Source organism: Protopterus annectens, chromosome 7.part0, assembly GCF_019279795.1.
Source record: "Protopterus annectens isolate FY-2018-M chromosome 7.part0, PAN1.0, whole genome shotgun sequence".
Classification (NCBI taxonomy): Eukaryota; Metazoa; Chordata; order Ceratodontiformes; family Protopteridae; genus Protopterus; species Protopterus annectens.
The window spans coordinates 841,852,970-841,879,264 of NC_056739.1; the positions used below are offsets into that span (position 1 = coordinate 841,852,970).

General features: G+C 40.0%; 1 protein-coding gene across 1 annotated transcript in view; it reads right to left on the minus strand.

Moving 5' to 3' along the window:
* The window catches only part of IL17RC (interleukin 17 receptor C), a 564,676-nt gene that overhangs the window by 95,091 nt on the left and 443,290 nt on the right, over positions 1 to 26,295 (minus strand). Inside the window, exons 14-15 of the mRNA XM_044077385.1 lie at positions 11,781 to 11,896; positions 10,653 to 10,709 (exon numbers count right to left, since the gene is read on the minus strand). Coding sequence (XP_043933320.1) covers positions 10,653 to 10,709; positions 11,781 to 11,896 — 173 coding nt within the window. The remainder of the gene's footprint in view (positions 1 to 10,652; positions 10,710 to 11,780; positions 11,897 to 26,295) is intronic.

Consider the following 26,295-nt stretch of genomic DNA (forward strand, 5'->3'; position numbering starts at 1 on the left):
TAAAATGACAGTTCAATGAAGTTGGTATGATGCTTAGAATAATTTTATCAAAATTATTTAGCACAAGCACTAACCAGATGTAGCACAACTTCTGCAAAAACAGATTCCTACATGTTACATAAGTCTGAATATAACCAATAAGATTCTTTATTTGTTAAGTTGTATTGTTTGGAACATCAGTGAAATGTCACTTCAAGAAATAGTGGTTGACAAAATTAGACTTCTGTTATGAGTTTTCATAAGTTCAAGCAAGTTTGCTTATTTATATTTTTCCAAGGTAACCATTAAATTACAGACAAGTGTGCCAATCTCTTTAGAGAGCTACTGTAAAAATGGCTGATGGACAGGGATACCATCCGTCCATATACAGTAAACTCTCAGTTAACCGGAACTCAAGCAACCACCATTCTCAAGCAACCAGAAAAAAAATCAAAGAAATACAGTAGAATTTTCATGTCTTGCACTTTCTGTTTCCTCCCCGCAGAAACATAACTTATGTTTTTAGAGTTTTAGAGTTCTAAAAAGGAAGACAGGAATAAATTCCTTCTCTCCCTAACCTGAGAACAAGTCAAACCAAGCAAATAGTATATGGTACAGTATTAGTCAGGCCTATTTTAATAGTAACTCTCAAGCAACCAGAAACTACAGTTATCCAGCATCTACCAATCACCATGGGTGCAGGTTAACTGAGAGTTTACTTTATCTTCAAAGTCCACGTGGTTTTTCATTATATAGATTTTGAGTTTCATGTGGCCTCAGCTTGTTCTAAATTAGTTTGGTGAGTGCTGTGGGCTACATACTTGCTAACCATTCTGGTAAAAAAAAAAAATAAAATAAAATACAATCCTTCACAGTTGCTGTATAAATTGTAACTTAGTGCTCATGACACTAAAAAGAGGATATAGTAAGTGCACACCAGATAGTGTCACTTTTCATCTGTGTTAAAGTACTCTGGATGATTCCTGTTTAAAAAGGTTACTGCTTCACCTTTAGCTATCTGCCTGCCCTTTTACATTTTATAGATGAGCACATCAGTATTATAGCCATGAAATATTTATTTATTCATTTTATCCTTTATTTGACTGGGTTATTCTCAATAGGCTAGTAGCCATCAGTGAGATAATCAGTACAAGTCCACACTGGGATGAAATAATTTACATAACCTCTCATAGTTAGCTGCCAGCAGATGAAATACTAATTCCCAAATACATGTATCATACATCAATAACTGCTTCCTAATATTTTTAATTAATAGTTCTAATGGTTTTTATAGGCAGAGTTCTCAGAGCCTAGAACTACCATGCCAGAAAATGCAGAGTTTAGACTAAGTAGGTCAAAGAACATGATGCATATTTGCACACCAACCTACCGGTGATGTACACAACAAAAGCAAATAAGTGACCCTACATCATTAACACACCTAACACAATTCACAAGGATACTTTCTACAGTCTCTGACACTGCATTACTGTATTGTAGAGGTACAGAGGGTTACTGACAAAGTGGATGTTTGTCCTACTTATGTCCATCTGATAGAGCTACACATCACACTTTACATGTATAATACATGCGTCAAGCAAAGGGCCACTCTCAACAAACAATGTAAGTACAGAACACTATATTCATTGATAAACCACACCTACACATGTATGGACAAAGTTATACATGCACATTTGGTGCAATCTGTCAATTTCAGGAAGAATAATGCCTTGTAACCTGGTTTCACTGACAATAGTGCTCATCTACTGTTCTGTTACACAATGAAGCTACCACAGGCTTCAAATCCTGCTCAATGGTGCTGATGATATGCAAATGAGGACTAGTACTTGGGGATGGGAAAGGAAGATTAAAGCAGTTAACAGCTTATGAACTGTACTAATCATGCTCTCGTGCCAGTCTGTGAGGCCATGTTATTATGTTGTGCTACACAGCTCAGCCCCTGGCGATACAGTGCATGAAGGACAAACATCACACACACTTACACATATTCCGCTCTCTGTATATGGGGTATCTGTGTTTGATTAGGCCAGACTTGACCACAGTGTATAATCCCAACCCCCTGTAGCTCCACTGTAGGTGTTCCAAGCCAAGCATGACCAGCCAACGCCCCTCAAAAAGTTGTGTGTATAAGCTGGAGGTATCCTGTGCACTTTTGTTGGTTCCCAGGGTCTCCAGGTATATAACATGAGCACACAGCTGCATTCCCATGACATCTCTTGTTGCTACCACACAGCTGTGCACCCAGTACATCTCATTATGTTGCTGTTATAGAGTACTTGCAGCACAATTGCCTTTCTGGGTGCATATTCTGCCATGCTCTGTGATGTACTGATGGCCAGGCACCAATAATACTGATTCATGCAGAGGGTACATGCTGCTGCTCTGTTTTGCATATGTCCTATGTGATGTACTGCTGGCCAAGCACACTCAGACCTTTTCTGCATGCAAGGCTCACATGCTGCACCTCTGTTCATTTATGATATACAGCAGCCTACTAAGCCAACATGTCCATGTAGGAGACACACAAGCTACTATGCTACTCACACTCCCTTGCAGCAAACCCCCACTCCTTATCTTTACTCTGTCCTGGGTGTTGCACAGTCAGCACACCTGTGACATGAGTGACATACACTGAGATAGACTGTTACTCTATACATGTCCCTTAGTGATACACTCACCCAGTACTGACATCTATGCAGTTCTGCTAAAAAATCATATACCTGTTAGGGGTCTATATTAAAAGATCAAAGAGGTGTTTCAGTGAACACCTCTTGGTCGACACATAATGAGCAAATGCACTAAAGCGCGAATGCTCAAAACAGCGGTTTCTTTCCTTGGGAAAGAAACCGCTAGCACACACACACACACACACACACACACACACACACACACACACACACACACACACACACACACACACACTTTAAAACATAACAACATGAGGTCTTCCCCCCCCACACACACCCCTAACTAAATATACCAACTCTGAGATCACACTACAGTAAGGAAAGGGGTGAACACATGGGGATGGCCAAGTGATTTCTTTCCCAGGGAAAGAAATTGCTGTTTTGAGCGCTCGGGCTTTAGTGCATTCACTCATTACGTGTCGACCAATAGGTGCTCGCTGAAACACCTCTTTGGTCTTTTAATATAGATCCCCTGTTAGAGCCACAGGCTGCAGGACCTCTGCCTTCTGGTGTATTGCATGAAGGCTGTTTATGTATATCTCTCTCTCTACTGGCATATAGTAGCTAGATACATAAACTCCCCACTGTTGGGATACAGCAACTAGAACCACAAGTGATAAAAAATTATAACTTGTTCCCTATTCCCCACCAAGTGATTTTTAAAGATAATTTAAAGAGAATTACTGAAGTCATTTAATGAACAAAGAACATTTGGCCTAACACAGGAACAAGCATGAAAATCCATTTTAAATTTTATTTCTTTGACTGACTGATAAACATATAGATAGACAGATATTAAATAATCTCTCTGTTTTCCACCACTGTTTTTGGTATCTTATAAATGGCTTCCCATGTTCTATCCTGCTTCAGCTTCCAGTCTTATGGGGATGAAGCCATGCATGTCTCGTCACTTGGAGGAACCTTTCATCTCCAGGGAAGAATGCCTCATGACTACATATCTGTTGCATCCACACTAATTCAGTATAATCACATTTGATAGACAACACCCAGACAGAATACAGCATGGACATTACCCTACTGCAAAATGAAAATGTAGTGAAGGACCTTGCAACATGGGTTGGTAATACTCTTTCTTTCAATCATCATGTGACAAAAGTGGTCAGAAAATCCTTCTGCTTAGCATAGCTATTTCCTAAGGGAATATATTAATTGTTCCCTTATATTCAGCATTGATTAGGCCAGTTATTGAGCACAATGCTACTTGCTGGGATATATCTCAGAACATATATTAAATATCTAGAAAGATCTCGGAGGCTCCTAACCAAAAAGATCACAGACTCAGAGACTATGAGCAATCCATTGAAGCTGGAAGCTCTGTTCCTTTAGGCATTATCTTATAGACTCTTTGAGGGGAGATGTATGCCTTGCCTTTCATGATTAGAAACCCAGCTGTCCTGGATTGTTTATACCTCCTATATCTCCACATACTTAATAGTTGCATATAGGACTTAAATCTTCACCAGCAGATAAAATAAAACACAATTGAGATAGAGTGTCATTATGCAACACTTCCCCCATCTCTGGAACAGACTGCCTCTGCAGGTTAAGCAAATGCAATCCACTATCATCCTTCAAATGGAACCTAGATGACTGGATGGGTACTCACAAATTTACCCTGGGATTGACTGGGCTAACCCTCCTAGAGAAACAGGGTATGGCCTGAGTGTGGTTATTGGCAAAGGATAAATGGTCAGGAGGCATGATTGCCTTGCAGTTCCTATGAATCCCCAACATGACAGATATGGGTCAGGTGGACAACACCGCAATGGTGGCTGTAATGCATTTTTCTGTCTTTCTGCATTCTGATCCCAAACGCAGGCCTGCAGTAATGTGCTTTACTTGTTCATGAACATTCCTATGCATGTCATATAAGGTGTCTGCTAGCCCCCACATTTTTAAGCCTCCTCCTGTTTTTGCATCGCTTTCCTGTCTCCAGGAGAAAGTGATAATTCTGTCAGATTGGTCTCTCTGTCTACCCCTGAGTTACATAGGCTGGTCACTCAAGCTTGCCTTCCTAACCAGTCTTCAGTCTCCCAGGCTAATAGCTGATGGTAGGTCACTAGAAGAAGATGGAGACATTCTGCACCTGTAACAATGAGACAGCCTCCACATTTTAATTATTTCATTTAAATGCAGATTTTTTTTAACTCAGGAAAATTCACATAGACATGCAAATACCACGGTTTCTTAACTTAAAAAAATAAAATGCATTTCCATGCTTAATTCTGTATTGCACCAGTTTCATGACAGAAGACTTCCATAAAACTACAATTTGAACTGAACTTTACAAACAGCATAACAATATGGGCTTGACTGATACTCAGAACTGATGTTAGGCTGAAAGGGTAAGGTGGCTGTAATAGTCCCAGAGTCCCAGAAACAAAATGTAAAGTGACTGCTTGCAGCAGAACATGAAACAGATTCAGACGCACATTGAACCTGTGTGCACAGTTCACTCAATCAAAACATAAGCATGCTTTGATCCAAATCTATACAGCTTCAGAGAACAATACTAAAATAATATGAATTATTGGCACTGAAATACAGTATGCTGTGTGTCTAGCACAATGCATTGACAGTCCTTAAACATCTGATCCCACAAATTGTGAGAGAAAGCTCAGTGGATAGGATTTGGTGAGTCACATGAGAAATACAACTCTAAAAGTCTTTCAGTTTTTCCCGGTTAGGGGTCTCCACAGTGGATCACTGGTCTGCTAATGATTGGTAGTACATTTTTATGGTGTCGAGTTGCCAGCCTGGCACCCAACCTTCAAAGAAGGAACATCCACACATGCACGCATCTAAATGCATGTCTTTAATATTCACCCAACTGTAGGGAGACATGCAGACTCTGCACAGAAGGCACTCCAGCCGAGAATCGAACCGAACAACCTCTTGCTGTGAGGCAAATATATAGCCTGGATTATGCTAGGTTTCTTCAGTATGCCAAAAATATCAATGAAAATGAATGCAGACAAATATTTCACCTTATTACGAAGAACAGTGTTTTGACTTGCTAACTGTACAATTTTCTTAGGAACGCCGCAGGACTGAGACGCATGAGTGACCGTGTAATAAATTCAAATATTTGCAAGTAGTTAATCCATTTTTTTGTTTACTTATAAATTCTAAGTGTATTAGTTCTGGTTTAAGCACTTGGGCTTCAGGCCAGTTATTTTACATTAAGAAGGATTGCGGTCTGCACTCTTGTGGGAGGAGAGGCTGGACTCTGCCCTTCTGAGCAGGGAATTTCTGGTTAGAGGCTTCTAGTGCCTGCATATTCTAACGGTTTCTTACTGAAATTGGTACACCTTGTTTGCTGTAGCATAGACTAGATCCAGGCCTGCTGAATCTAGCTTTATTTGTATGCTTGTTGTTTGTTTATTTCCCTGAAATGCTAATTCCACCTAAAACGCGGCCTTTAGCACTTCTGTGGATCCCTAGTGATATCTGCATTGCTTACTGTACTTATTTCCTTGTTTCACTTGAAAGAAAGTTACTGTTTGTCGTTTTTGCATTTAAGTTACCTGTAACACATTGCATTTAAGTTACCTGGCACTTGCTCACTAAAGCAATTATATAAGTCAGCTCTAAATTAAAAGCACTACACCCTCACAAACTCCCCTTGAGTACCTTGTTCCCCATTGGCCCTTTTTTCAATTATAAAGGAATTCCCAATACTATTCTAGCATGTCCAAAGGTCAGTTGTCAATCTCCTCTTCGGTCCAGCTGGTGAATCTGGGAATCTTGAGGCAATGTTACAACTGCCTCATGTACACAGACAACCCTCTCCTCCTCCCAACAAATTCCAACACATGTGAGAGATGCAACCATATAGCCAAACTGGAGGCTAAGCTCCCTCAACTCAGTACTGGCGTAACCAGTCAGGAGGAGAAGGAAACCACACTCACTACAATTCCAGTCTCACATAGACCTACCAAGACAACAAACCAAACACATAAACACACAAAAACATACTTGGAGGCTCTAAATAAAAATCTGCCTAAGCAGCAGAGACCTCCAAAGCAGACACCCAAGCAACTGCTACCCCAAAACAAAACACGTGCAACACATAGCTCACAAAGCCAGTGTGCCGAACAGTCACAGCCCTTAAGGCTAAACAACACACCTGATACACTTGTAATAGGTGACTCTATCGTCAGGCACACTGACGTCCCGCTCACCAGGCTGAACAAGGAGAAGGTCACGGTGAGCTGCCTGTCGGGTGCTAGGATCCGCTACATAACACAAGCACTCAGGTCATTCCAAGGCAAGTACAAATATGACTCAGTCATTGTCCATGCTGGTGTGAATGACCTGAGACGTACCTCCCTGGACTACATGAAAAGAGACATAGAGGAGCTCTCTGAGCATGTAGCCCAGGCCGGTATGACCCTGACATTGAGTAGCATCTTACCCTCACCAAGAATGATGCCACAATATGAAGACAAGATGATCACTTTCAACAATTGGCTTAAGTGTTGGTGTCATTCAAAGGGGATCCAATGCCTGTCAGCCTGGGATGACATGCTCGACAAGCCACGATGCTTCGCTAGGGATGGCTTGCACCTGTCACCCCTGGGCTTTCGGATATTGGCAAAGGCTCTTGCTAACCCCATAGTGCCTTTTTTAGGCAAGGCTCAAAAGACAAAACCACCTCCATAGGTATCACAAGGGATAAGAAACTAAGAGTAATGCTACTCAATGCCAGAAGTCTAAACCTCAAGATGCACGCACTCAAAACTCTCCTTAGCATGGAGAACATTGATATCTGTGCAGTAACAGAAACCTGGTTCAAGGCTCCCGAGAGCACCCCAGCACTACCAGGTTATACCTCATACCATGCTTTTCGTCCCCAAAACTTGGACCGAACCACAAAAGGAGGGGGAGTATCAATATTCGTCAAAGATACCCACACCTCCAGGTTGGTGGCACAGCACGAAGCATCAGAGACTATCCATGTGCAACTAACTGTGGGTAAAGCTGCCTTCCAGTTTATAGCCTGCTACAGACCACTCTCCCAAACACAGGAACCCCACTTGGCCTTCCTGAGAATACTGGAAAATATGAAGGTCTCTCCAAACACCATTATATTGGGTGACTTCAACTACCCAAACATAGACTGGGAGCATTACTCTAGCTCCAACACCCTAGCCCAAAGGTTCCTAGAATTTATAAACTCAAATGCTATGGAACAACTTGTTACCACTCCCACAAGAGGGGAAAACATACTGGACCTGATCATCAACAACATGGGGACACTATGCTCCAGACCAGAAGTGTATCCCTCACTGGTAAGATCAGACCATAAACTAATCTCACTGGATATTCACATCCCGACCCCACCCCCTGCCCAGAAAACCACAGTGAAAAACTTCTCTAAAGCAAATTTCACATGCCTCAAAACCGAGGTGAAATCCTTCAAAGCCCCCGGGCCTGTGGAAAATACGGCCCAGACCGCAGAATCCTTTATAAACGCATTCTATGAACAGCTTCAGGAATGCATGGATCATGCAATCCCAAATAAAACCAAGACCCAATCCTCCAAAGGCAGACGTCCTGTCTGGTGGACCCCAGCCATAAACAAACTATACAATAAAAGGAGGAAGCTACTACATGATAGAGCAAAATCCCCAAAAGGGAAGGCATCTCTGATCAGTATTAGCAAAAAACTATGGGCACTCATAAAATCATCTAAGACCAGCTTCCAGAGAAAAATTGCACAGGACAATAAGGATAATCACAAGGCTTTCTTTAGTTATGTTAGGGACCTGGGTGGGAATTCCCAGATATGCTCAGAATTAGTCCAAAATGACAAAAACTACACCGAGCCCACAGACATTGCCAACATCCTAGCTGACAGGTTCAGTGCAAACTTCTCCCCCCTCTCCCCACCAAAAGGGCAAATATCTATCCCAACAGAGTGCTGCCCCCCTGACATCTCAGATGCTCAGGTAAGAGCCGCCCTCTCCAAAGCAAAAAACACAGCATCAATGGGACCAGATGGTGTCCCAGGCTGCGTCCTACATGAACTCCAAGAAGAGCTAAACCCAAACATAAAACTACTGTTCAATCTTAGCCTTACTACAGGATATGTACCCAAAGAGTGGCGTACAGCAACAGTGGTCCCTCTCCACAAAGGTGGTGCCTCAACGGATCCTGGAAACTATTGCCCCATAAGCCTGACTAGCTTGGTCTGCAAAGCTATGGAAAGGATCATCATGGACCTCATAAATAAAGATATTGGGGACCTACAGACACTGGATCCTACCCAGTTTGGCTTTGTTAAGGGCAGATCCTGCCTCTTAAACCTGGTCGATTTCTTTGAAACAGTCACCAAGGCCATTGACGAGGGGAAGGTGGTCCACACAGCCTACCTGGACCTCGCAAAAGCCTTCGATACAATACCCCACTTGGGCATTATAGATAAGCTCACCAACTTAAATATAAACCCCTATGTCACTAGATGGGTTGCAAACTGGCTCAAGGACAGAACCCACATGGTTAGAATTGCTGGAGCCATGTGAGACTCCAAACCAGTTACAAGTGGCGTCCCACAAGGCTCAGTCCTGGGACCTCTCTTGTTCGGTATATATTTCTCGGCAGTACAGGGCAATGCGGAAGGACTGTGGCTGACCAAGTTCGCAGATGACTGCAAACTGGGCGCCATAATTAACTCTCCAGCCAACACAAGCATCCTCCAAAAGGGCCTCATAGAAACAGACAACTGGTGCCAGAGCCATGGCCTCAAGCTAAACGCCAAAAAGTGTATAGTCATCCCCTTTGGCAAAAACAAAGTGCCCATAAATTACCACATAGGTGGTAATCCATTAAGTACAGAAGAAGTCATTAGGGACCTGGGGACCCAAGTTGATAGCAATCTCTCATTTGACAACCACGTGGTCAAAGTGGTTAGAAAAACATTTTATATAGCCCACCTAATCATGAAGGGATTCACATCTAGATCAGGGGAGGTCATTGTACCTCTTTACTCATCCCTCATCAGGCCCATAATTGAGTACAATGCCCCTTTGGGATGTACCTTACCAGACACCTGCAGCAACTGGAAAGACCCCAAAAGTACCTCACCAAGAGGATCAAAGGGCTCAAACAGATGCCATATGCTGCCCGGTTAAAGAAACTCCAGCTCTACTCAGTGGCATACCGCCTGCTCAGAGGCGATCTTTGCCTGACGTATAAAGCCATGTCCAACCCGGAATTAATGGACATGCTGCACCTCAGAAAATCCAAATCCCATCAAGCTACGCGCTCGAGAGACTTGAACCTCAGCACTGAAATAAATAGGACATGCTGGAGGGACAGATTCATAACCCAGAGGCTCCCTTCACTCTGGAATAAAATCCCAGTCCAGGTTAGGCAGAGTCCCACATTGACTCTCTTCAAGAGGAATCTTGATGAGTGGATGGGAGATCATAGGTTTACCCTGGCTATCACTCCTGTGTCACTGTTAGACAGAGGCACAGTATACTAACCTCAAAAAAAGGCATAGCAAAATTAATTTAAAATGGGTGGTGAAAGCCAAACACACTCTGGCTAGGCTTATAAATGCCCTAGGGCAGATAGCCTAGTATGAACCTATGAATCTATGAATTACTGGTTAACTGATGTTAAGATGAATATATCAATGGTGCATTGTTTCACTAGATATTAATCACACTATATTTTATGGGGCACATAATGTGTTCTAAGGAAAGGCACTCCCCATGAATACATTTTGATGGCCATACAGTAAAGCTTTTGTGGTTTGTTTAATTTATTTGAGGAAAGTTCACAAGGTTGGCATCACAGTCCTGTTTCAGTCTTATAGTCATGTGACAATTAATTTGTCACATGAATTCCATACAACAGAAAGATTTGCAACATTGCATCTCAAATTTAGTTTTAGGGTAAAGAAAGGTAACAAAATGTAAGCCATGTACTAACCTGCAAACACTTTCCTGATCTGAAATCGTGTAGTACTTGCTTTTCCAGAAAACTGTTCTGTGAAGAAAGAAAAGAAATGCTGTAGTTCATGAAGTTTATAAACATAGAATCTCTCAAAGCAGAAAGAAGCAAGTGTTTTAACCAAACCAATTTTGCACAAGTTTGGCTCTAAGGAAAACAAGTATTTGCCAGTGCCAAAGCCAATTACTGACTTGCATTTGATACATACTCCACTAACAACAGGCTTAACATTTACAGTAAAAAAAAAAAATATGTGAAGGGTAAGAAATGGAAATAATACTTTTGATGCACTAAGAATTATTGTTAAGTTACACAATGCCTACTAGGTAACCTTAATTGCATCTTCTGAGGAGGCACTTTTATTGTTAGTGCTTTCTCTCATTGCTGTATAATGAATAATACTTAAGAAGTAGATTGCATTATATTGTTTTGAATCCATCAGTTTTGGAATGGGCATACTATCGTTTGGCTTTGTATGTATTTAACACACACACAGGAAAAATCTCACACATCTCAATGAGAAAAATGAGCTTTGTGGTTGTGCAGAAATATCTGGCTGTAGAAAAGAATTACTTCAGTCACTGCAACATTCTTAACATTTTATTTGCACCCCCAAGGCTGCATCATTGCTCTTGCATTAATAAATTCAAAATAAATAAGTGGTGACTCCATGAAATAAATTTCAGCAAGTGTCAGTACCTTGTGCCTGAATCAAGGGAAAACCACTTTTTGTGAACTTCAAAGCATTTTTTGCATGGGGACAAGCTCCACCTGCCACGGGAGGAACCCCAGAGCCCTCTCCCACCCAAACATTTATAAACAGCATTTCCACAATCACACAATGGTGAGGAAAAGTAACAAACCTCAATAGTACTGAAAGCAGTGTTTAGAAAAGCACTCTTTGAAACAGGCCATCTTTGCTGTTTATACTCCCGTCCGACTTTAAGGTTATATCCTTGTATTTATTTTTATTTTTCAGTCATCGCTGCTGTCATTGCCTACCTTTTATCTTTGCATCAAACTGTACAGGAACTTTACATTGTTTATCCTATAACTCAGACAGAATCACAGAAAATCTTACTCTCTCTTTAGCAGTAGGTTTCTCACCATTGAACTGTTGGTGATAGGAGTACAGTTGTTTCCTCTGACCAGACAACTAGAGTTGGAATTGGTTCGAACCACTGCAATGTTCTTCCAGTGTGGCTGAAGGTCTGAATTGTTTCCTGTAAAACATAAAACAGAAAGAGTCATATAATTGAAGAGCTGGAGTAAGTCTGGGATGATATTCTATACTTTCCAGGTAGCACACCCTGTTAGGTATGCCAATTATATGCATTTTGACTAACATATAACAAATATCTATAACTTTTTTTTACAAGGAGCATCTTTATTAAATTATCATGTGTGACACAGACAATCTTATATTTACATAAATGAAAATAAATCATAGTGGCACAATCTCAGTTGCAAACATTACACCTTACAAACCATGCCAACACAACTGCAGTTGCAAACATTATATATCACTTTTAATATATCCAGCCATTGTCAGTCAACCATTGCATAGCTCATTCAGAATCCTGCCTTCTTTTAAACATCTTTCCTGTATAATTTACTCCTACCCTTTTCTAAAGATCCCAGTTCCAGTTGTTTTATCTCTGTTACTATCTTTGTTACTTCTAGTAAAGTTGGTTTAGACTTTGATTTCCATTTTCTAGTTATTGCTTTGTGGCAGCCATCATAATTAGACTCAGCAAGGCCTTACTATGTCTAAGCAATTCCAAGTCTGTATCACAGCTCAAAAAAACAATTTCCCTATTCACTCCAATTTGCTCGCCAAGCATCTCTGACAGAGCAGTCTGCAGGGAATCTTTAAAGTCAGCCAACTCATTACACTCTCAGAAAATTTGTTCCCAGTTACCTCTTTCTTCCCCATCACATCTCCAACATTTGCAGTCTACCCGAGGAAAGATTCTTTGGAGCCTGCTTGGGGTATAAAAATATCTATGTAAACACTTCCAGGCAAAGATCGTAAATCTTCTAGATTTTGTTGCATATTTGGGAGACATACATATATCCCCCATTGTTTCTTTATGAATTGCTTATCCAATCTCTCTCCTCGATTCTTCTTAACCTCTTCTGAATGATTCTTATAGTTATCATGCAATAATTTACATGCTCTACTAATTATTCCTTTCTTAATGGCCACTTCTGTTCTAGATTCTACTAAGAATCTACCAGTGCTAGTCTTTCATTTAGGACCCCCTATTTCATTCTCTTTGCCTGTACTCTGTTATCAGTCCTTGATATGGAAGGCAATCTCTCAACTGCAGTCCAAATAAGTTCATACCATCATCCCAGTTTATTACCTTTCCCTGTCTAGTTATTTGTTCCCAATACCTTGGTTCCTTTGTCATTTTTCTCCAATATACCCCTGCCCTCCTTGCCTATTGTCTGTATCCCTAATTGCAGTCACCCCTAGCAGCAGAATCTCTTTTCTGCATTCCTGTATTGGCTTAGTTTTTAGAATACTTTCTGCTGCTTTATGAATATAATATTCTGTATGACTGTTGTTCTCCTTTAAGGTTTGCATCCAAAATCTCAGTCTCTTCCTGTTACTTGAACTTCACCCCTGTTTCTTCATCATTTCTTTCCATTTTGAGATATAGTTTTCTGCTTGTGCTATGTATAGGAGCCTTAACTGTGTTGCTCTGAAATACCCCTTCAGATCGGATAATCCCAATCTGCCCTGTTCTATTGGAAGAATAAGATTACATTGACTCTGCTGTCTTCCCCTCCCAAATAAAATCCTTCAACTCTTTATTAAAAAAAATACTATCCACAACTCCTCTGGTTGATAAAAATATGTATGACCATATATATGACTAAAGGGACTAAAAACATTTTAACTGCTTGTATTTTACTATCAATATTCATATAGCAGAGCTTCTATTTTCTCAATTTTTTATTATCTTTTGTTTGGTCTCTTCCCACATATCCTTAGCTGCCACATCAGTATAATTTTTAGCTGCCACATCAGTATAATTTTTAATCCATACTCCTAAATGCTTAATTTTATCATGTGCCCATAAGTATGGACATTGCTGAACCAATTCATATGTGGGTACATCATTTACCGTTACTGCTTTTGTTTTGGCTTCATTCATTTTGTACCCCAAAAAGGTTTGAAATTGTCTCAGTATGTTCCATAGCACTGTAATGTCCCTTTCTGGTTTTGTCAGGAGGTATAAAATAATGTCATCTGCAAACAGAACCAGCTTCTCTTGACTACCATACCAACTATATCCTTCAATTTCTGAGTCCCTTATTTTCTTTGCCAATGGCGCTAAATATAATGCAAACAACATAGGGGAGAGAGGACACCCCTGCCTAGTTCTGCTCAGAATATCTATAATTTTTGTACCGAGACTGACTGAAGGTCAGCACTTGCAGAAAACAATGGGGACGTGATGGTCTTGACACCTTAACTAATGCATCAGTAGGATACAGATAACCTACCACCTTTTAAGTTTACTCCTTTTTCTTTAAGAAATACAGGTTTCTTAAACAGCTGTTTTAAAATACCATTGAAGAGCACATTTTTCACAAGGATCTTATATCACAGAAAATAACTACATGGACAATGTTAGTAAACCTAAGAATAGTTTTACCTTTCTGTGATGGGCCACCAGGGTATATAGTACCATGGTCCACATCAGTTGCACCAGTCTTCAATGACACTAAACTATGGGCTTTACATCCTACATAGAGACACCAAAATGTGAAGGATAGGGTCTACGTTCCTTGGATATGAAAGATTATCCAATAAATACAGAAAAAAACTCACAAATAAAATAACTATAAATAAGGTGAGTGAAGTCTGGTTTTGTGACTAGCACAACCAGGCTTCCTAAAATAGGTTCTGTTCTGAACAGCTACAGGGTAGAGTTGGAAGTCTGGCTTCATATGCAATCTTCTATATCACTCTGAAATCAAAATCTTGCAGAGATAGTGTATCCAAGTGTACAACTACTGTATTCACCACATCCACGCACCCATTTCCAGAAGAGTCTAATATCTCCTTCCAGTGTTACAACCCACTCTTGTGTTTATGGTAGTACTGCCACCATCTAGAACTAAATTAGAATATGCAAAATTATCAGTCACTATTCCACACTTAAAATAAGCCAACTGAAACATAAATCAGATGGTAATTTTCAGCAAAGTGGTATGACTCAGTCAGAGAAGGATATCAGGCAGCTAGTGACCACACACTACTTATATAGACAAGCAAATAAATACATTATCAGCCGCAAGCTTTTGACATTCAATACATACAGTACTAAAACACAGTTAAGTAATACAGTCTGAGTTAAATATGCAGAGATATAAGCATCTGACCAATGAAGAAAATTAACCAGTTTTAAACAGGTGACCTGTATAAGAAAAAGTCAGTCTAAACAGCTAAACACTTCCTAGCTAAAAATCTGGCTAAGAGAGTTACTATAACCTGTCTTCCACTATATTAATTTGCAGAAGATAATAGGCAGATATAAGAACAAACTCAGTGGTACAAAGTGAAAAAGCAATCCATAAGCAGTAATGTTTAAGCAAGCAGTCAGAGAAAATTGCTGTCAGATCAATGTTCTCAAGAGAGCTTTATCTCATCCTGTAAAGAATGTCTTGTAACAAGTCCATCATGCCATATAAAGATGATATATTTTTTAAATCAATTCCCTCTTCATTGACTTGGAGTCCATGACATTCTTCCTGCTAATCAAATCTAGATATTAGACCAGCAATGAATGATGCAATGCCTTAGTTAACTGAACAGAACTGGTTCAGTTACATTCCTTAATGCCTGCAGTGATGGAACATAAGCTTTGCTAAGTGTGTGTGTGTGTGTGTGTGTGTGTGTGTGTGTGTGTGTGTGTGTGTGTGTGTGTGTGTGTGTGCCCACATGCATGCATGCATGCTTCTGGCTATCCCTTCAGATATTGAAAAGTAAATGATTACCTTCCTTGTGCAGTCTTTTATAATGCATTATTTTACAATATTTTCTGTTTATACATATCTCTGTTGTACACATTCTGTTTTTATATACCTGCTGAACATGGTGTGCTTTACAAATGTGGTTTGTTTCTTAAAAAAAAATACAAGTACACAGCTTTCTTAAAGTCTTGTTAATAAATGTTCCTCATGTTTGTTACATTTAGGTAAATATATTAGAGCGACCATTTTTGAAAGAACTTTTCAAATAGTTTGATGCCAAGTGTCTGATATTAGACCCATTGTAACTCTTAAATGACTAACCCTGCAAGTATTAGTTTAAAGGTCATGCAAATTATAGATGCATACTAAGTACTGACAATACAGGTTCATAGATTAGTACTAAGCTAACTGCCCTTGTGAGCTGTTTTAAGCCTAGCCAATTATCCCTTGTGAGACTCAAACCTTGCACCTTGTGTTTGTAAGGCAAACACCTTAACCCTTAGACCACCATCCCAACCCTATGTAATATAAATAGCTGTTCATGTCTTAATTTAAATGTAATGGGTGCCTTTAAGAATACAGGTATTTTAACTGTTGGCATCCATAACTGAATAATAATGACAACACGTTTTACATTGGATATTCCTTGCTATGATTTCTGAACTATTTTTGAAAACTAGAAATAAAGACAGACAGACATGAACAAAAAGAGAGAAATACTGTCTTTGCTTTGTTCCATTGTGTCTGATTATGAACCTATCTATATTATGCACACCAGGCTCAGAATTTGTCCATTCTTTTCATTGTATGTAGGCAATTCTTGGCAATGAATACGGGAAAAATATTCTGAGAACATTTTGTAGGTTTGGCAGTGACTGATAAAATTTGATGCAGAAATGTGTTCACCTGTTGTACTTTTAGAATAACTGCAGTCTTACGTCATCTAGCATACTTGTTCTTATAAAGTTAAGCATGGCAATTAGGTTGGATGAGTTGCACAGTAAAATGACTCTTGTCTTTTTCACTGTTATGCAGTATCATGTTTATTGTACTATCATCGGTATCCCACACAAGTCTCTGGGATGCTAGAGACTTTTAGTGTCATAGGTACAGGGCACCTCTACCAAAATGCCATTTTCACTCATTACAAAGTGCTTTTGCTCCCTTTTAATTCAACCCCAAGAATACTATGCTCATTTTCCTGTCTGTACTTCATTCTGTAGTACTTCTGCACACAATTTTGGGTGAATATCAAATCTCACATTTTATTTGTCATAGCTCCTGCTGCTTCACAAGGACACTTTGGCAGACAGCAAGTATGGGGTGGGGGTGGGGTGGGGTAACTGCTTTTAAAACATATTTGGCCTTAATGTAAATGCAGTCTTTCTGCACTCCATTTTAGCTCCTGCTGTCTCATAAGGAAATGTTGCCAGTCAGTGAGTAGGTAGCGACTTCTAAGACTACCTTTTGTGAAATTAACTTGGACCACTGATTGACTTATTTTAAAATGTATATGGGGGAGTAGTTAGTGTAAGAATAAGAGAGTGAGGAAAAGGGGAGAATAAGCACAGCAAAAGAGTTAATTAGGGCTTTGGCATGTGCAGAGCCGTGATTTTAGTAGGGTTTCAGTTAATGCTCAGTGGGAGTTATTCCATGCTAGGGCAACTGAGTAGCTATATATGTTTTGTCCTGTTGTTCTTTTTGGCTTATGGATTGCTAGGAGAAATTGATCAGAGCATCGACAAGAGTAGGTGGGGGTGTACAGGAATATGAGAGAGGAGATGGCAGGGCAGGAGGTTGGTTGGTTGAGTGAGGCATGAATAATGGACAGTTGGGGGAGTAAGAGGTGATGGGGGAATTCAAGCCACTTTAAAGTTAGTAAGGAATGGCGGTGATGAGAGTTGTAAGGTTGATTTATAGGGAATCTGGCAATTTTGTTGTGAGTTTGAGTTTGGTCTTGAGAGAGGATTGTGAGTTGTTCAGGATAGGTGAGGCATACAGAAGGCTAGGAAGAAGATACACTTAGGCAAGAGAAAGTCTAGAGTCATTTGTGAGTTTTTTTTTTTTTTATTTTTATAAAGCAGTCCTAGTTTTTGATGTGTCTTTTTAATACAGTTTAATATGTGATCAAATTGAAGTTGGTCATCAATGATTGCACCCAATAGTTTAGTGTGTGTGTGTGTGTGTGTGTGTGTGTGTGTGTGTGTGTGTGTGTGTGTGTGTGTGTGCGCATGTGCGTGAGCGTGTGCGTGTGCGTGTGTGTGTGTGTGTGTGTGTGTGTCTATAAAGACAGAGGGAAAGAGTGGGGCTTCTTAGGTAAAGTCAGAACATCAATACTGGTTTAGAACTAATGGGTGGGTTTCAAGCATATATTTAAAAGTCAAATTTCCACAATTATAATATTTGTGCATATGATCTGATAGCAGAAACAGTCAATTAATGTATCTGAATCAAAAGAACACTTTTGGGTACAAGTAATATTACATACAACACCAACAGTGCTGTCAGTCTAACAATACTTGTCTGTAAGTAGAAAGGGTCTAGCCCTACATTAAGGGGACAAGCCATTTTATTCTTAAGTGAAATGTGAGATGTGTATGTATGCACATGCAGACAGACACAACATTGTTTACAAATTATCCACAAAGATCAAACGTTGCCTGCAGTTCTCTCAAATCTTTCAAGTGAGGACCATTTTAAAAATAGTAAATCTATAATCTTTTGGCAAGTATGTTTACCTACTTTTTTGGTTTCTCTGCACATTTTCTTTGTGTTTCCTTTTATATGGATGACATATAGATACCTGCGTGGACATTGTCTTAGGATACCAAACCCAAAGCATGGCAGAAATGGAAACAGACCTCACAAGTGACTGACAAACCTCCTTTATAGTCTTGTACAACCTAGCCAAGAAGTCTATCAGAAGGCACAAAAGAAATCTGCAAATAAACAAATTAACCTCTTACATCCCCCCAAAAAACTTTTGGAAAGAGGTTAACCTCCTTACAGGACGAAAATCTCCTCATGATACATGACCTACAACCACCATTTAATGTGGTACAGGAAAATTTTTTTAGAAGATTTCTTTAAATAATTTAGCAGTCTCTCATCAATAAACTCTACACTACCCACAGATCATGAATTGCCCATTCCACTACCATTCATCCCTCTGTTCCACTTCAGATATAATAGTGCCAAATAAATCTCTATTTTATTTACACTGATACCCCTCCTGGATCTGACATCATAACCCCCTGGTTTATATATCACTGTAGTGAGCATCTATGTCTTCTTTTCTTACTCACATACATAAGCTGTCTCGCACAAAACATTGTGCCACAGATTTGGAAAAAAATGATTTAATTAAACCCCTCCCAAAGCAGCAAACCAGTGCAAAAGATGCCTCTCACTTTCATCCAATATCCATCCTCCTAATTCTAGGCAAACGTCTAGAAAAGATAATCTATACCCAACTCTCCCTCTATATCTACCAGTACCATTGGCTCTTCTCCAAACAATATGGACTCTGGCCTGGATGAAGTACTATGACAACGCCTTGGTCCCTAACTGATGACATCCTGTTAAACTCTGACAGTGGCCTCCTTACAGGTGCCCTATTTATAGCCCTGACAAAGACATTCAACCTCCTTGACCACTATCCTCTCCCTAACAAACTAATTAAAATTGGTATCAGTCCAGATGCCACTCTCTGGTTTAAGAACTTCCTAACTGACAGACACTTCAGTGTTAAAATAGGATCTTCCCAATCAGAATCTGTATCTATTACCAAAGTTGTACCACAAGGACTCATTCTTGCCTCCTTCTTTTCTCCATAGTCATTAACAAGCTTCCTTGTAATCTCCCACTTGTTCTTTATGTTGATGACATAACCACTTACTGACCATACTACTCTTGCACCGACATTCAGTGCCAACTCCAGTCAGACTTACATGAGCTCCACCAATGGCTCATAAACCATAAGCTACATCTCACCCCCACCAACAGACCAAAATTATGCTTTTTGGGGCTCCACATAAAATTCATCGAGAACCTGACTCTATTTTTGAACTACAAAATCATTCCATAGAAACAACCTCCACCTTCAAATACATAGGACTATGGCTTGATAAGCCAGTAAACTTTCTACATACACAAAGTAAGAGCCAAAATAAACTCTCTCCTCTTCAAGGTCAAAAAGATCTCCCCTTTTCTATCCCAACCAGCCAGAACAGCCATTGGCAAAGGGATTCTCCTTTCTCAACTTGAATATGGGCTCCCAATTTTTGCTTCTGCCTCCAAGGAAAACATTGCCACAGTCCAGACTGTCTTTAACAGCATCTGCCAATTCATTACAAACTCATCTTTCTGTGAGTATCACTATATCACCCTAGAAAAAGTCAAACGGGTAACCATGAAACAAAGATTTAACCTACGTTTAGGATCCCAACTCCACAAACTACTCCAGCTCCCCACATTTACTCCTCTTGTAGCTAGACATCAAGAAAAAAAATCTCCCCATACAACCTGAGACACTACTCACAAGCACACCAACTCTCATTACCCCTAGAACCAAACTCCATAGCACTGCACATGGTTTCAATTCTTGGGCACCTGCTCTTTGGCAAGCTCTCTCCATTGACATTAAGGAAATCAACACTTATTCCAAATTAAGAATACAACTCAAAAAAGCACTTTTTCATTCAAACCAAATACTCCTGCTTCAGCACAGGATCACCTAACCTGTCTCCTTTCCGAGTCTGTTCTCTGTCAAGATTCACTGAAGACTGACCCACTTTACTTCAGAAACTAATGACTATATTGCATGTTGCAGTCTGCTTGATTGTACATTGCACTCTGCTTGCTCACTAGAATGTATGCACACAGTTCTGAAACACTGTATTATTTTGTTTCTGAAAATGTTTTGTTTTTCACCCAAGCTGAGCCTGAAATTGAACAGCACTGGTCAGTGCACTGCCCGGGTAAACAAGTATAAATAGTAATAAATTTCAGTATTGTCAGTAATAAATTCTACTAACCTTTCTGTGGTGCTTTGCTTACTGATTGCTTAACTATTTGTTTTTTTCCCTTCCTAGATTAGAAATGTTCCTACAATATTCATAGTTAAAATATTAACAATAAACCTGATGACGTCTTGCTGTCCAGTTTATTCACAATCTTATGATAAACTCATTGTCTATAGTCAACAAAACAAGAAAAGCAAGGCTTGCATCCAAGGAACATGACACATATGATAACGCTCCTGTTAACTACAGTCAATTCCTTCCTTCACATAAAAACAACTCTGAGATGCAGGAATCAAGTATTTACACACGCGCACGCAGATGTGACCATACATTACAGCCCCTTGTATGACTGTGTACCCTCAGGTGTTTGTTTATGATCAAATGAATGTACAGCCCTAAAGAAGGTACTCATTGATCTCATAGTGCCAACATGGCGTAGACAGAAACAACACCCAGTATTCATTATTCATGCTTGGACAAATCTTTACAGAGCTCACTCTTGGAAATTCTTCTAACAAAGACAGCTGGATGTTAAATATGCCTCATCTGTTGTCAATCCATTTTTTAGGATGGCTACCATGGTCAGTGAAATGAGCCACTGTCCAGGGATGCCCTTTACAGCCATGGGGAGACTGGAAGCCCCTCGATAGGCTTTAGTCTGAAATACTTTATGAAGTAGGCCTTGCATTTGCAACGCAAATCATTTATGCCTAATTTTACCTTCTGTCTCAGTGTATTATATATATATATATATATATATATATATATATATATATATATATATATATATCTAAATATATATACATATATATATATATATATAGGTCCCCTACACATGGTCAAAATTTTACAAAGCCAAATACCATACAGCCGAGACCATATGATCGACTTTTGAAATATCGATAATGTGGAATGGGCATCTCCATACAGTGCGGAATGGGAAGATTTCCATCTTCCACACTGTAGTGCGATCTCGGAGTTAGTATATTTAAATTTTGGGGTGTGTGGGGCATAGCCCCCCACAGGGGGTGCTGGGGGCTTGCCCCCCTGCTAAGCAATGTGAAGGTTAATGTTTGTTTTTTTTTTTGTTTTTTTAACATGATCGGAATTTCAAAAGTCGAGTATATGGTCTCAGCCATATGGGATTCGGCTTTGTGAAATTTTAATCATGTATAGTAGACCTATATATATATATATATATATATATATGTATAAATATTTTTTTGTGGCAACAACTATCTTATTTAGGGTTCTTGTCTCACAGAATGGTACTTGAAACCAGACTGTGATTAGTAATCCAGCAACTTCATAAATATTCTGGTATCTGAAATGATACTCTTGCATTATGAATGAACTACAACACGTTTAGACATTTCTTACACTCATATAGACAGATTTTTCACACAGATGAGTCAACACAGAGAGTTTTTACTGTCACTTTCATCCTATTTCCTGGCTGACAATTGTGTTTTGTTGTGTAACACATTTATAAAACTGACTATTTTACCTAATTTAGCTTTTCAGTTCATTTAAATGCCACTGTTTAGGCTCTGTAGTAGACATTACGGCAATCCTTCACAGGCAGTGGTGCTGGGGGAACATGTCCTTCAAGTGGAAAAAGTTTAAGTAGCTTGCATTTTGTTTAAGTTTGAGAGGATCTGCAAATGGACTAGCAGATAGATGCCAAGGCAACAACACTGCAGATGCTGTTGTGAAATGTAGTAGTGAAATGAGAACTGAGGAGCTGGACAAATCTTTCAATCTGCCAGTCAGTCTACGCCCTCATCTTCATTTGTGATAGTGAATTTTGTGTAGTGAGTGAAAGTATGAGATTATGGGGAAAAGTGGCAGAACTTAGGTTCTTTCCCAGGGTCACTGGGATCATTATCTGTAATAAAGTGATGACTTTAAGAGCTCTGGAGAATCTCAGAGCACGGTACTGCTCCTCTGGGTTAAACAGAATCAATTGAGATGGTGAAGGTACGCAGAGAGGACACCTCTTGGGCGCTTGCAATGGGAGGTGCACCAGGCTCAGTCCACTTGGAAGAAGCCTCAGGTCAGATCTAGCACTCTCCAGAGGGATTAAATCTCTCAACTTGCCTGGAAAGGCTTAGGGATTCCACAGGAACAGCTGGAGACTGTTTGTTAGGACAGGGAAGTGCTCTACCTGCTTAGTTTGCTACCACTATCACACTCACCAGAGGAAGCAGTTTAGAGATTACTTGGGGGATATTAGTTAGCTAACCCTTTCCTAACAGAGTAAGGGAGGAAAAAGCTTATGCACAAATTCACAAATACACTATAAAAAGCTGTTTCAGGGAGAAGTTTATTTAAAGCCTCCCTTGAAGGAAACCCTACCTCTGTAGGACATCTCTTTCATGATTGAGAAATATATGTTATCTCTTTTAAGACATATATCTTCAGCATACATAAACTGCATTATCTAGAAGAGAATTTTTGTTGTCCTTATGCCTATAGGAATCTGCAATAAAAATTCACTTTTGGTGAACTTTCTCATACAACCACAAAAAAATGTGATGTTCCTTTTAATAAGTTACTGGTAAAGAATAGTCTGTCTTGTTTCCTTTAATTTCTTCCTTTTAGCCATATCAAGAGCAGATAGGACTGCAGCCATTTAAAACTGAAATTAAACATCTTGTATAACCTTGTAAATATTTGATTCCAGAAGTGGTTTACTTTGACAAAACCATATTGTCAAGTACACAAATATGTATAGTGCTGAAATCTACCTATATGTATTTTATCGTCATTCCTTTGCTCTCTTTGTTCCAGTGGGTAGTGTAATGAGCCCTTTTCAGGAGGCATGTGAGAAAATGGAACATCAACAACACCTGGACCTTTTCATAAGCATTCAAAATACTAAAAATGTTCATACTTGCCAAAGAAGTCTAACCGTACCTAGAAAATGATTAAGATGACAGGTAGGAATCACTTTTCCCAACTAGTCTGTCAGCAGGTTCCAATTAACCAATAGCTTACTTCTACCAACAACATAAGAATTGCCTTAAGATAGGTCCCATATCATCTTGATTTTATTTCTCTCTGTTCCCACAGCTGACTATCATTTGAATCTAACTCTTCTCATTCGTTGGGATCTAACGGACTCACTCTATGCCATAGGGCCGTATCATATTGTCTTTAATTCTATTATGTAGTTCTCCAAGCATTTACTACCCTTTCTATTTAAAAAAGTCTTCCACTTTTTCCACTGAGATAACGATTTTGTATCTTCAGACTGTGTCCTTGTGATGTGTTTCTCCCTCAGTCGCTCTTGGTTTTGGAAAGATAGTCCCCCGGATTTATTAATCTTCCATGCAGGACAAGCTTAGTCCTGCACGGAAACGACCATTTAGGAGCAGGACTGCAGCACGCCATGCATATTAGTGATGGGCGGTGCCCGAGCTCCTAGGCTTACACGGAGCATGTAAGAGTGCAGGGGGCATGTCTGAGAGCATAGCTCTCAGAATAAACACGCCCCTGCAATGTAGAACAGCAGAAAGGTGTAATAAATGAGTGAGAACGCTCATAGGTGTCCACATATCCCCACCAACAGTCCCCCATGTGTACAACAGCAACAGTGCATATGAATAAAATGAAGAAACCCTTTTTGTTTTTATTTAAAAATCCAATTAAAGCTAACCGTAGGTGCGCGGGTGTGCCCATTGCTTAACTACGGTTAATGCAGCTTAAATGGCTGAAGAGGATAACAAGGAAGATATATGCAATTGAAGCAGCATAGCAATAGGGTAGTGGGCAGAGCATTCACCTCACGAGCAGGCATTCCCGGTTCGATTCCCACTACAGCACATTCCATTTTACATGGCAAAGCATGTTATGATCAATATTTTTGTTGCATAAACCACTACATAACATATATTTATGAACTAGAGTACTGCAGGAAATGCACATGTGAGATGTCAGTATCATAATGAGTAAGGCACTAGTATGCAGATCTAAGCACAAATAAGCAGTAGTAAGCATATTTAAGCACTAGTAAGTAGGCTAAAACCCATTTGCGCGGCGGTAAGCAATGCCTACACTGGCTAAGCAATTCTAAAGCTAACTCTCTGTAAGCAGATGCAACTGCAGGTTAGCAGTGCTTACCGGCACGCAAACCTGTGCAACATGCTTACAAATGCTCAAAAGTGCCTTAATCACTCTGTATCCAATGGCCCTTGTTCTGCCCAACAACAAAATAAACAGCCATGCAGGTCTCGAACACAGGACCCTATACATCATAGTCACAGTAGTTATCCACCAAGCCATCACAGAAGTACAGAAGAATGAGGTAGTAGCAAACAAGTTCTCACCATAGTATAACCAAACTAAACATGTGAAAGGCATCAGTATACAGCCATATGTGCCATAACTGACTACATAACATAAATATGTGAACTGGAGTATAGCAGTAAGCCCAGCAGTGAGTTGTAATTGTAATAGAGTGTTGAAGCCCCCAATAAAACACAAGGACCCCACAGAGTGTATGTACAAATCAATCAGGGATACCAGGCATACATATAAGGAGTAATGAATAGTAACACAATGCCCAAAAGGCATTATAACGAAGGTCTAATGTAAGCAACGCTAAGCATTGCACAGGCCAGATTAGGAGGTGTGAGCAATGTGTAGACCAGCTAACTCACAGTGCCCAGTGGTATACCCCTTTAAACAATGCCAACCCTAGGTAAGCAGGTTTGCCCATAGCTTAGCCTTTTCAAAACCGACCAGTCACGGAAAAGTGTGGGAAATCAGCCCTACTTAAACCAAAGAGGTGGGAATACATCTCATAACTGGTTGTAGCTTCCCCTTACAGGCACTATGGCAGTAAGGGGAGAAGGAGTGTTCTTCCGGGTGCAGCGCTGGTGCATCCAGGATTCCAAGGTCATGGCAGGACTCCTAGTTAAAGACCATGCACAGAGACTGCTGCAGGGCCAGCACTAGGGCTCCCAATATAAGGTGGAGGCCTGGGACTGTCTCCCTCATGACCTCACCAGTGCCAGTGGCATACTGGCATACCCCGAACTGGTGAGCAGGTCAGGCACCACATTGCCGACCTGAAGTGGCGGAATGGGGAATCTCTTGGTGGAGTGGCTCCAAGAGGCTAGAGCATTGGGGGATGTTCCAGACGTGTGTAAGTATCACCCCAGTATGTGTGTAATACTTGCCAGCTCAGGTATATCATGGATAGGTATGGCTAAATATTCTTCTTATGTCCCCCACAGCTGCAGCGGAGCAGGCCGCGAACCAGAAGGCCCACATCTGCCACCTGGCGAGGTTGTGATGTGAGGCAGGTCAGTAATACTCATGCTTCTACTGTCATAAGAAATAAAAATAAAAGTAGTAGTAAATTAATTGCTAGTATAAAACCTGTATTGTTCAAGGCAAGTACTGCATACACTAGAGAATATGGCAGGAAGAGTCTCATATTGTTTGTATGTCAATAAAATTGTAATATCCTGACAAAACAGGTCTAACTGCTGGACTGCATGTGTATATTCTGGTATCATATGGTAATGTAGATTTGTAATCATGTAATAGTACTGTTGTATTAAGCACTGTTACCCACACCATGCACCATAAAGTGA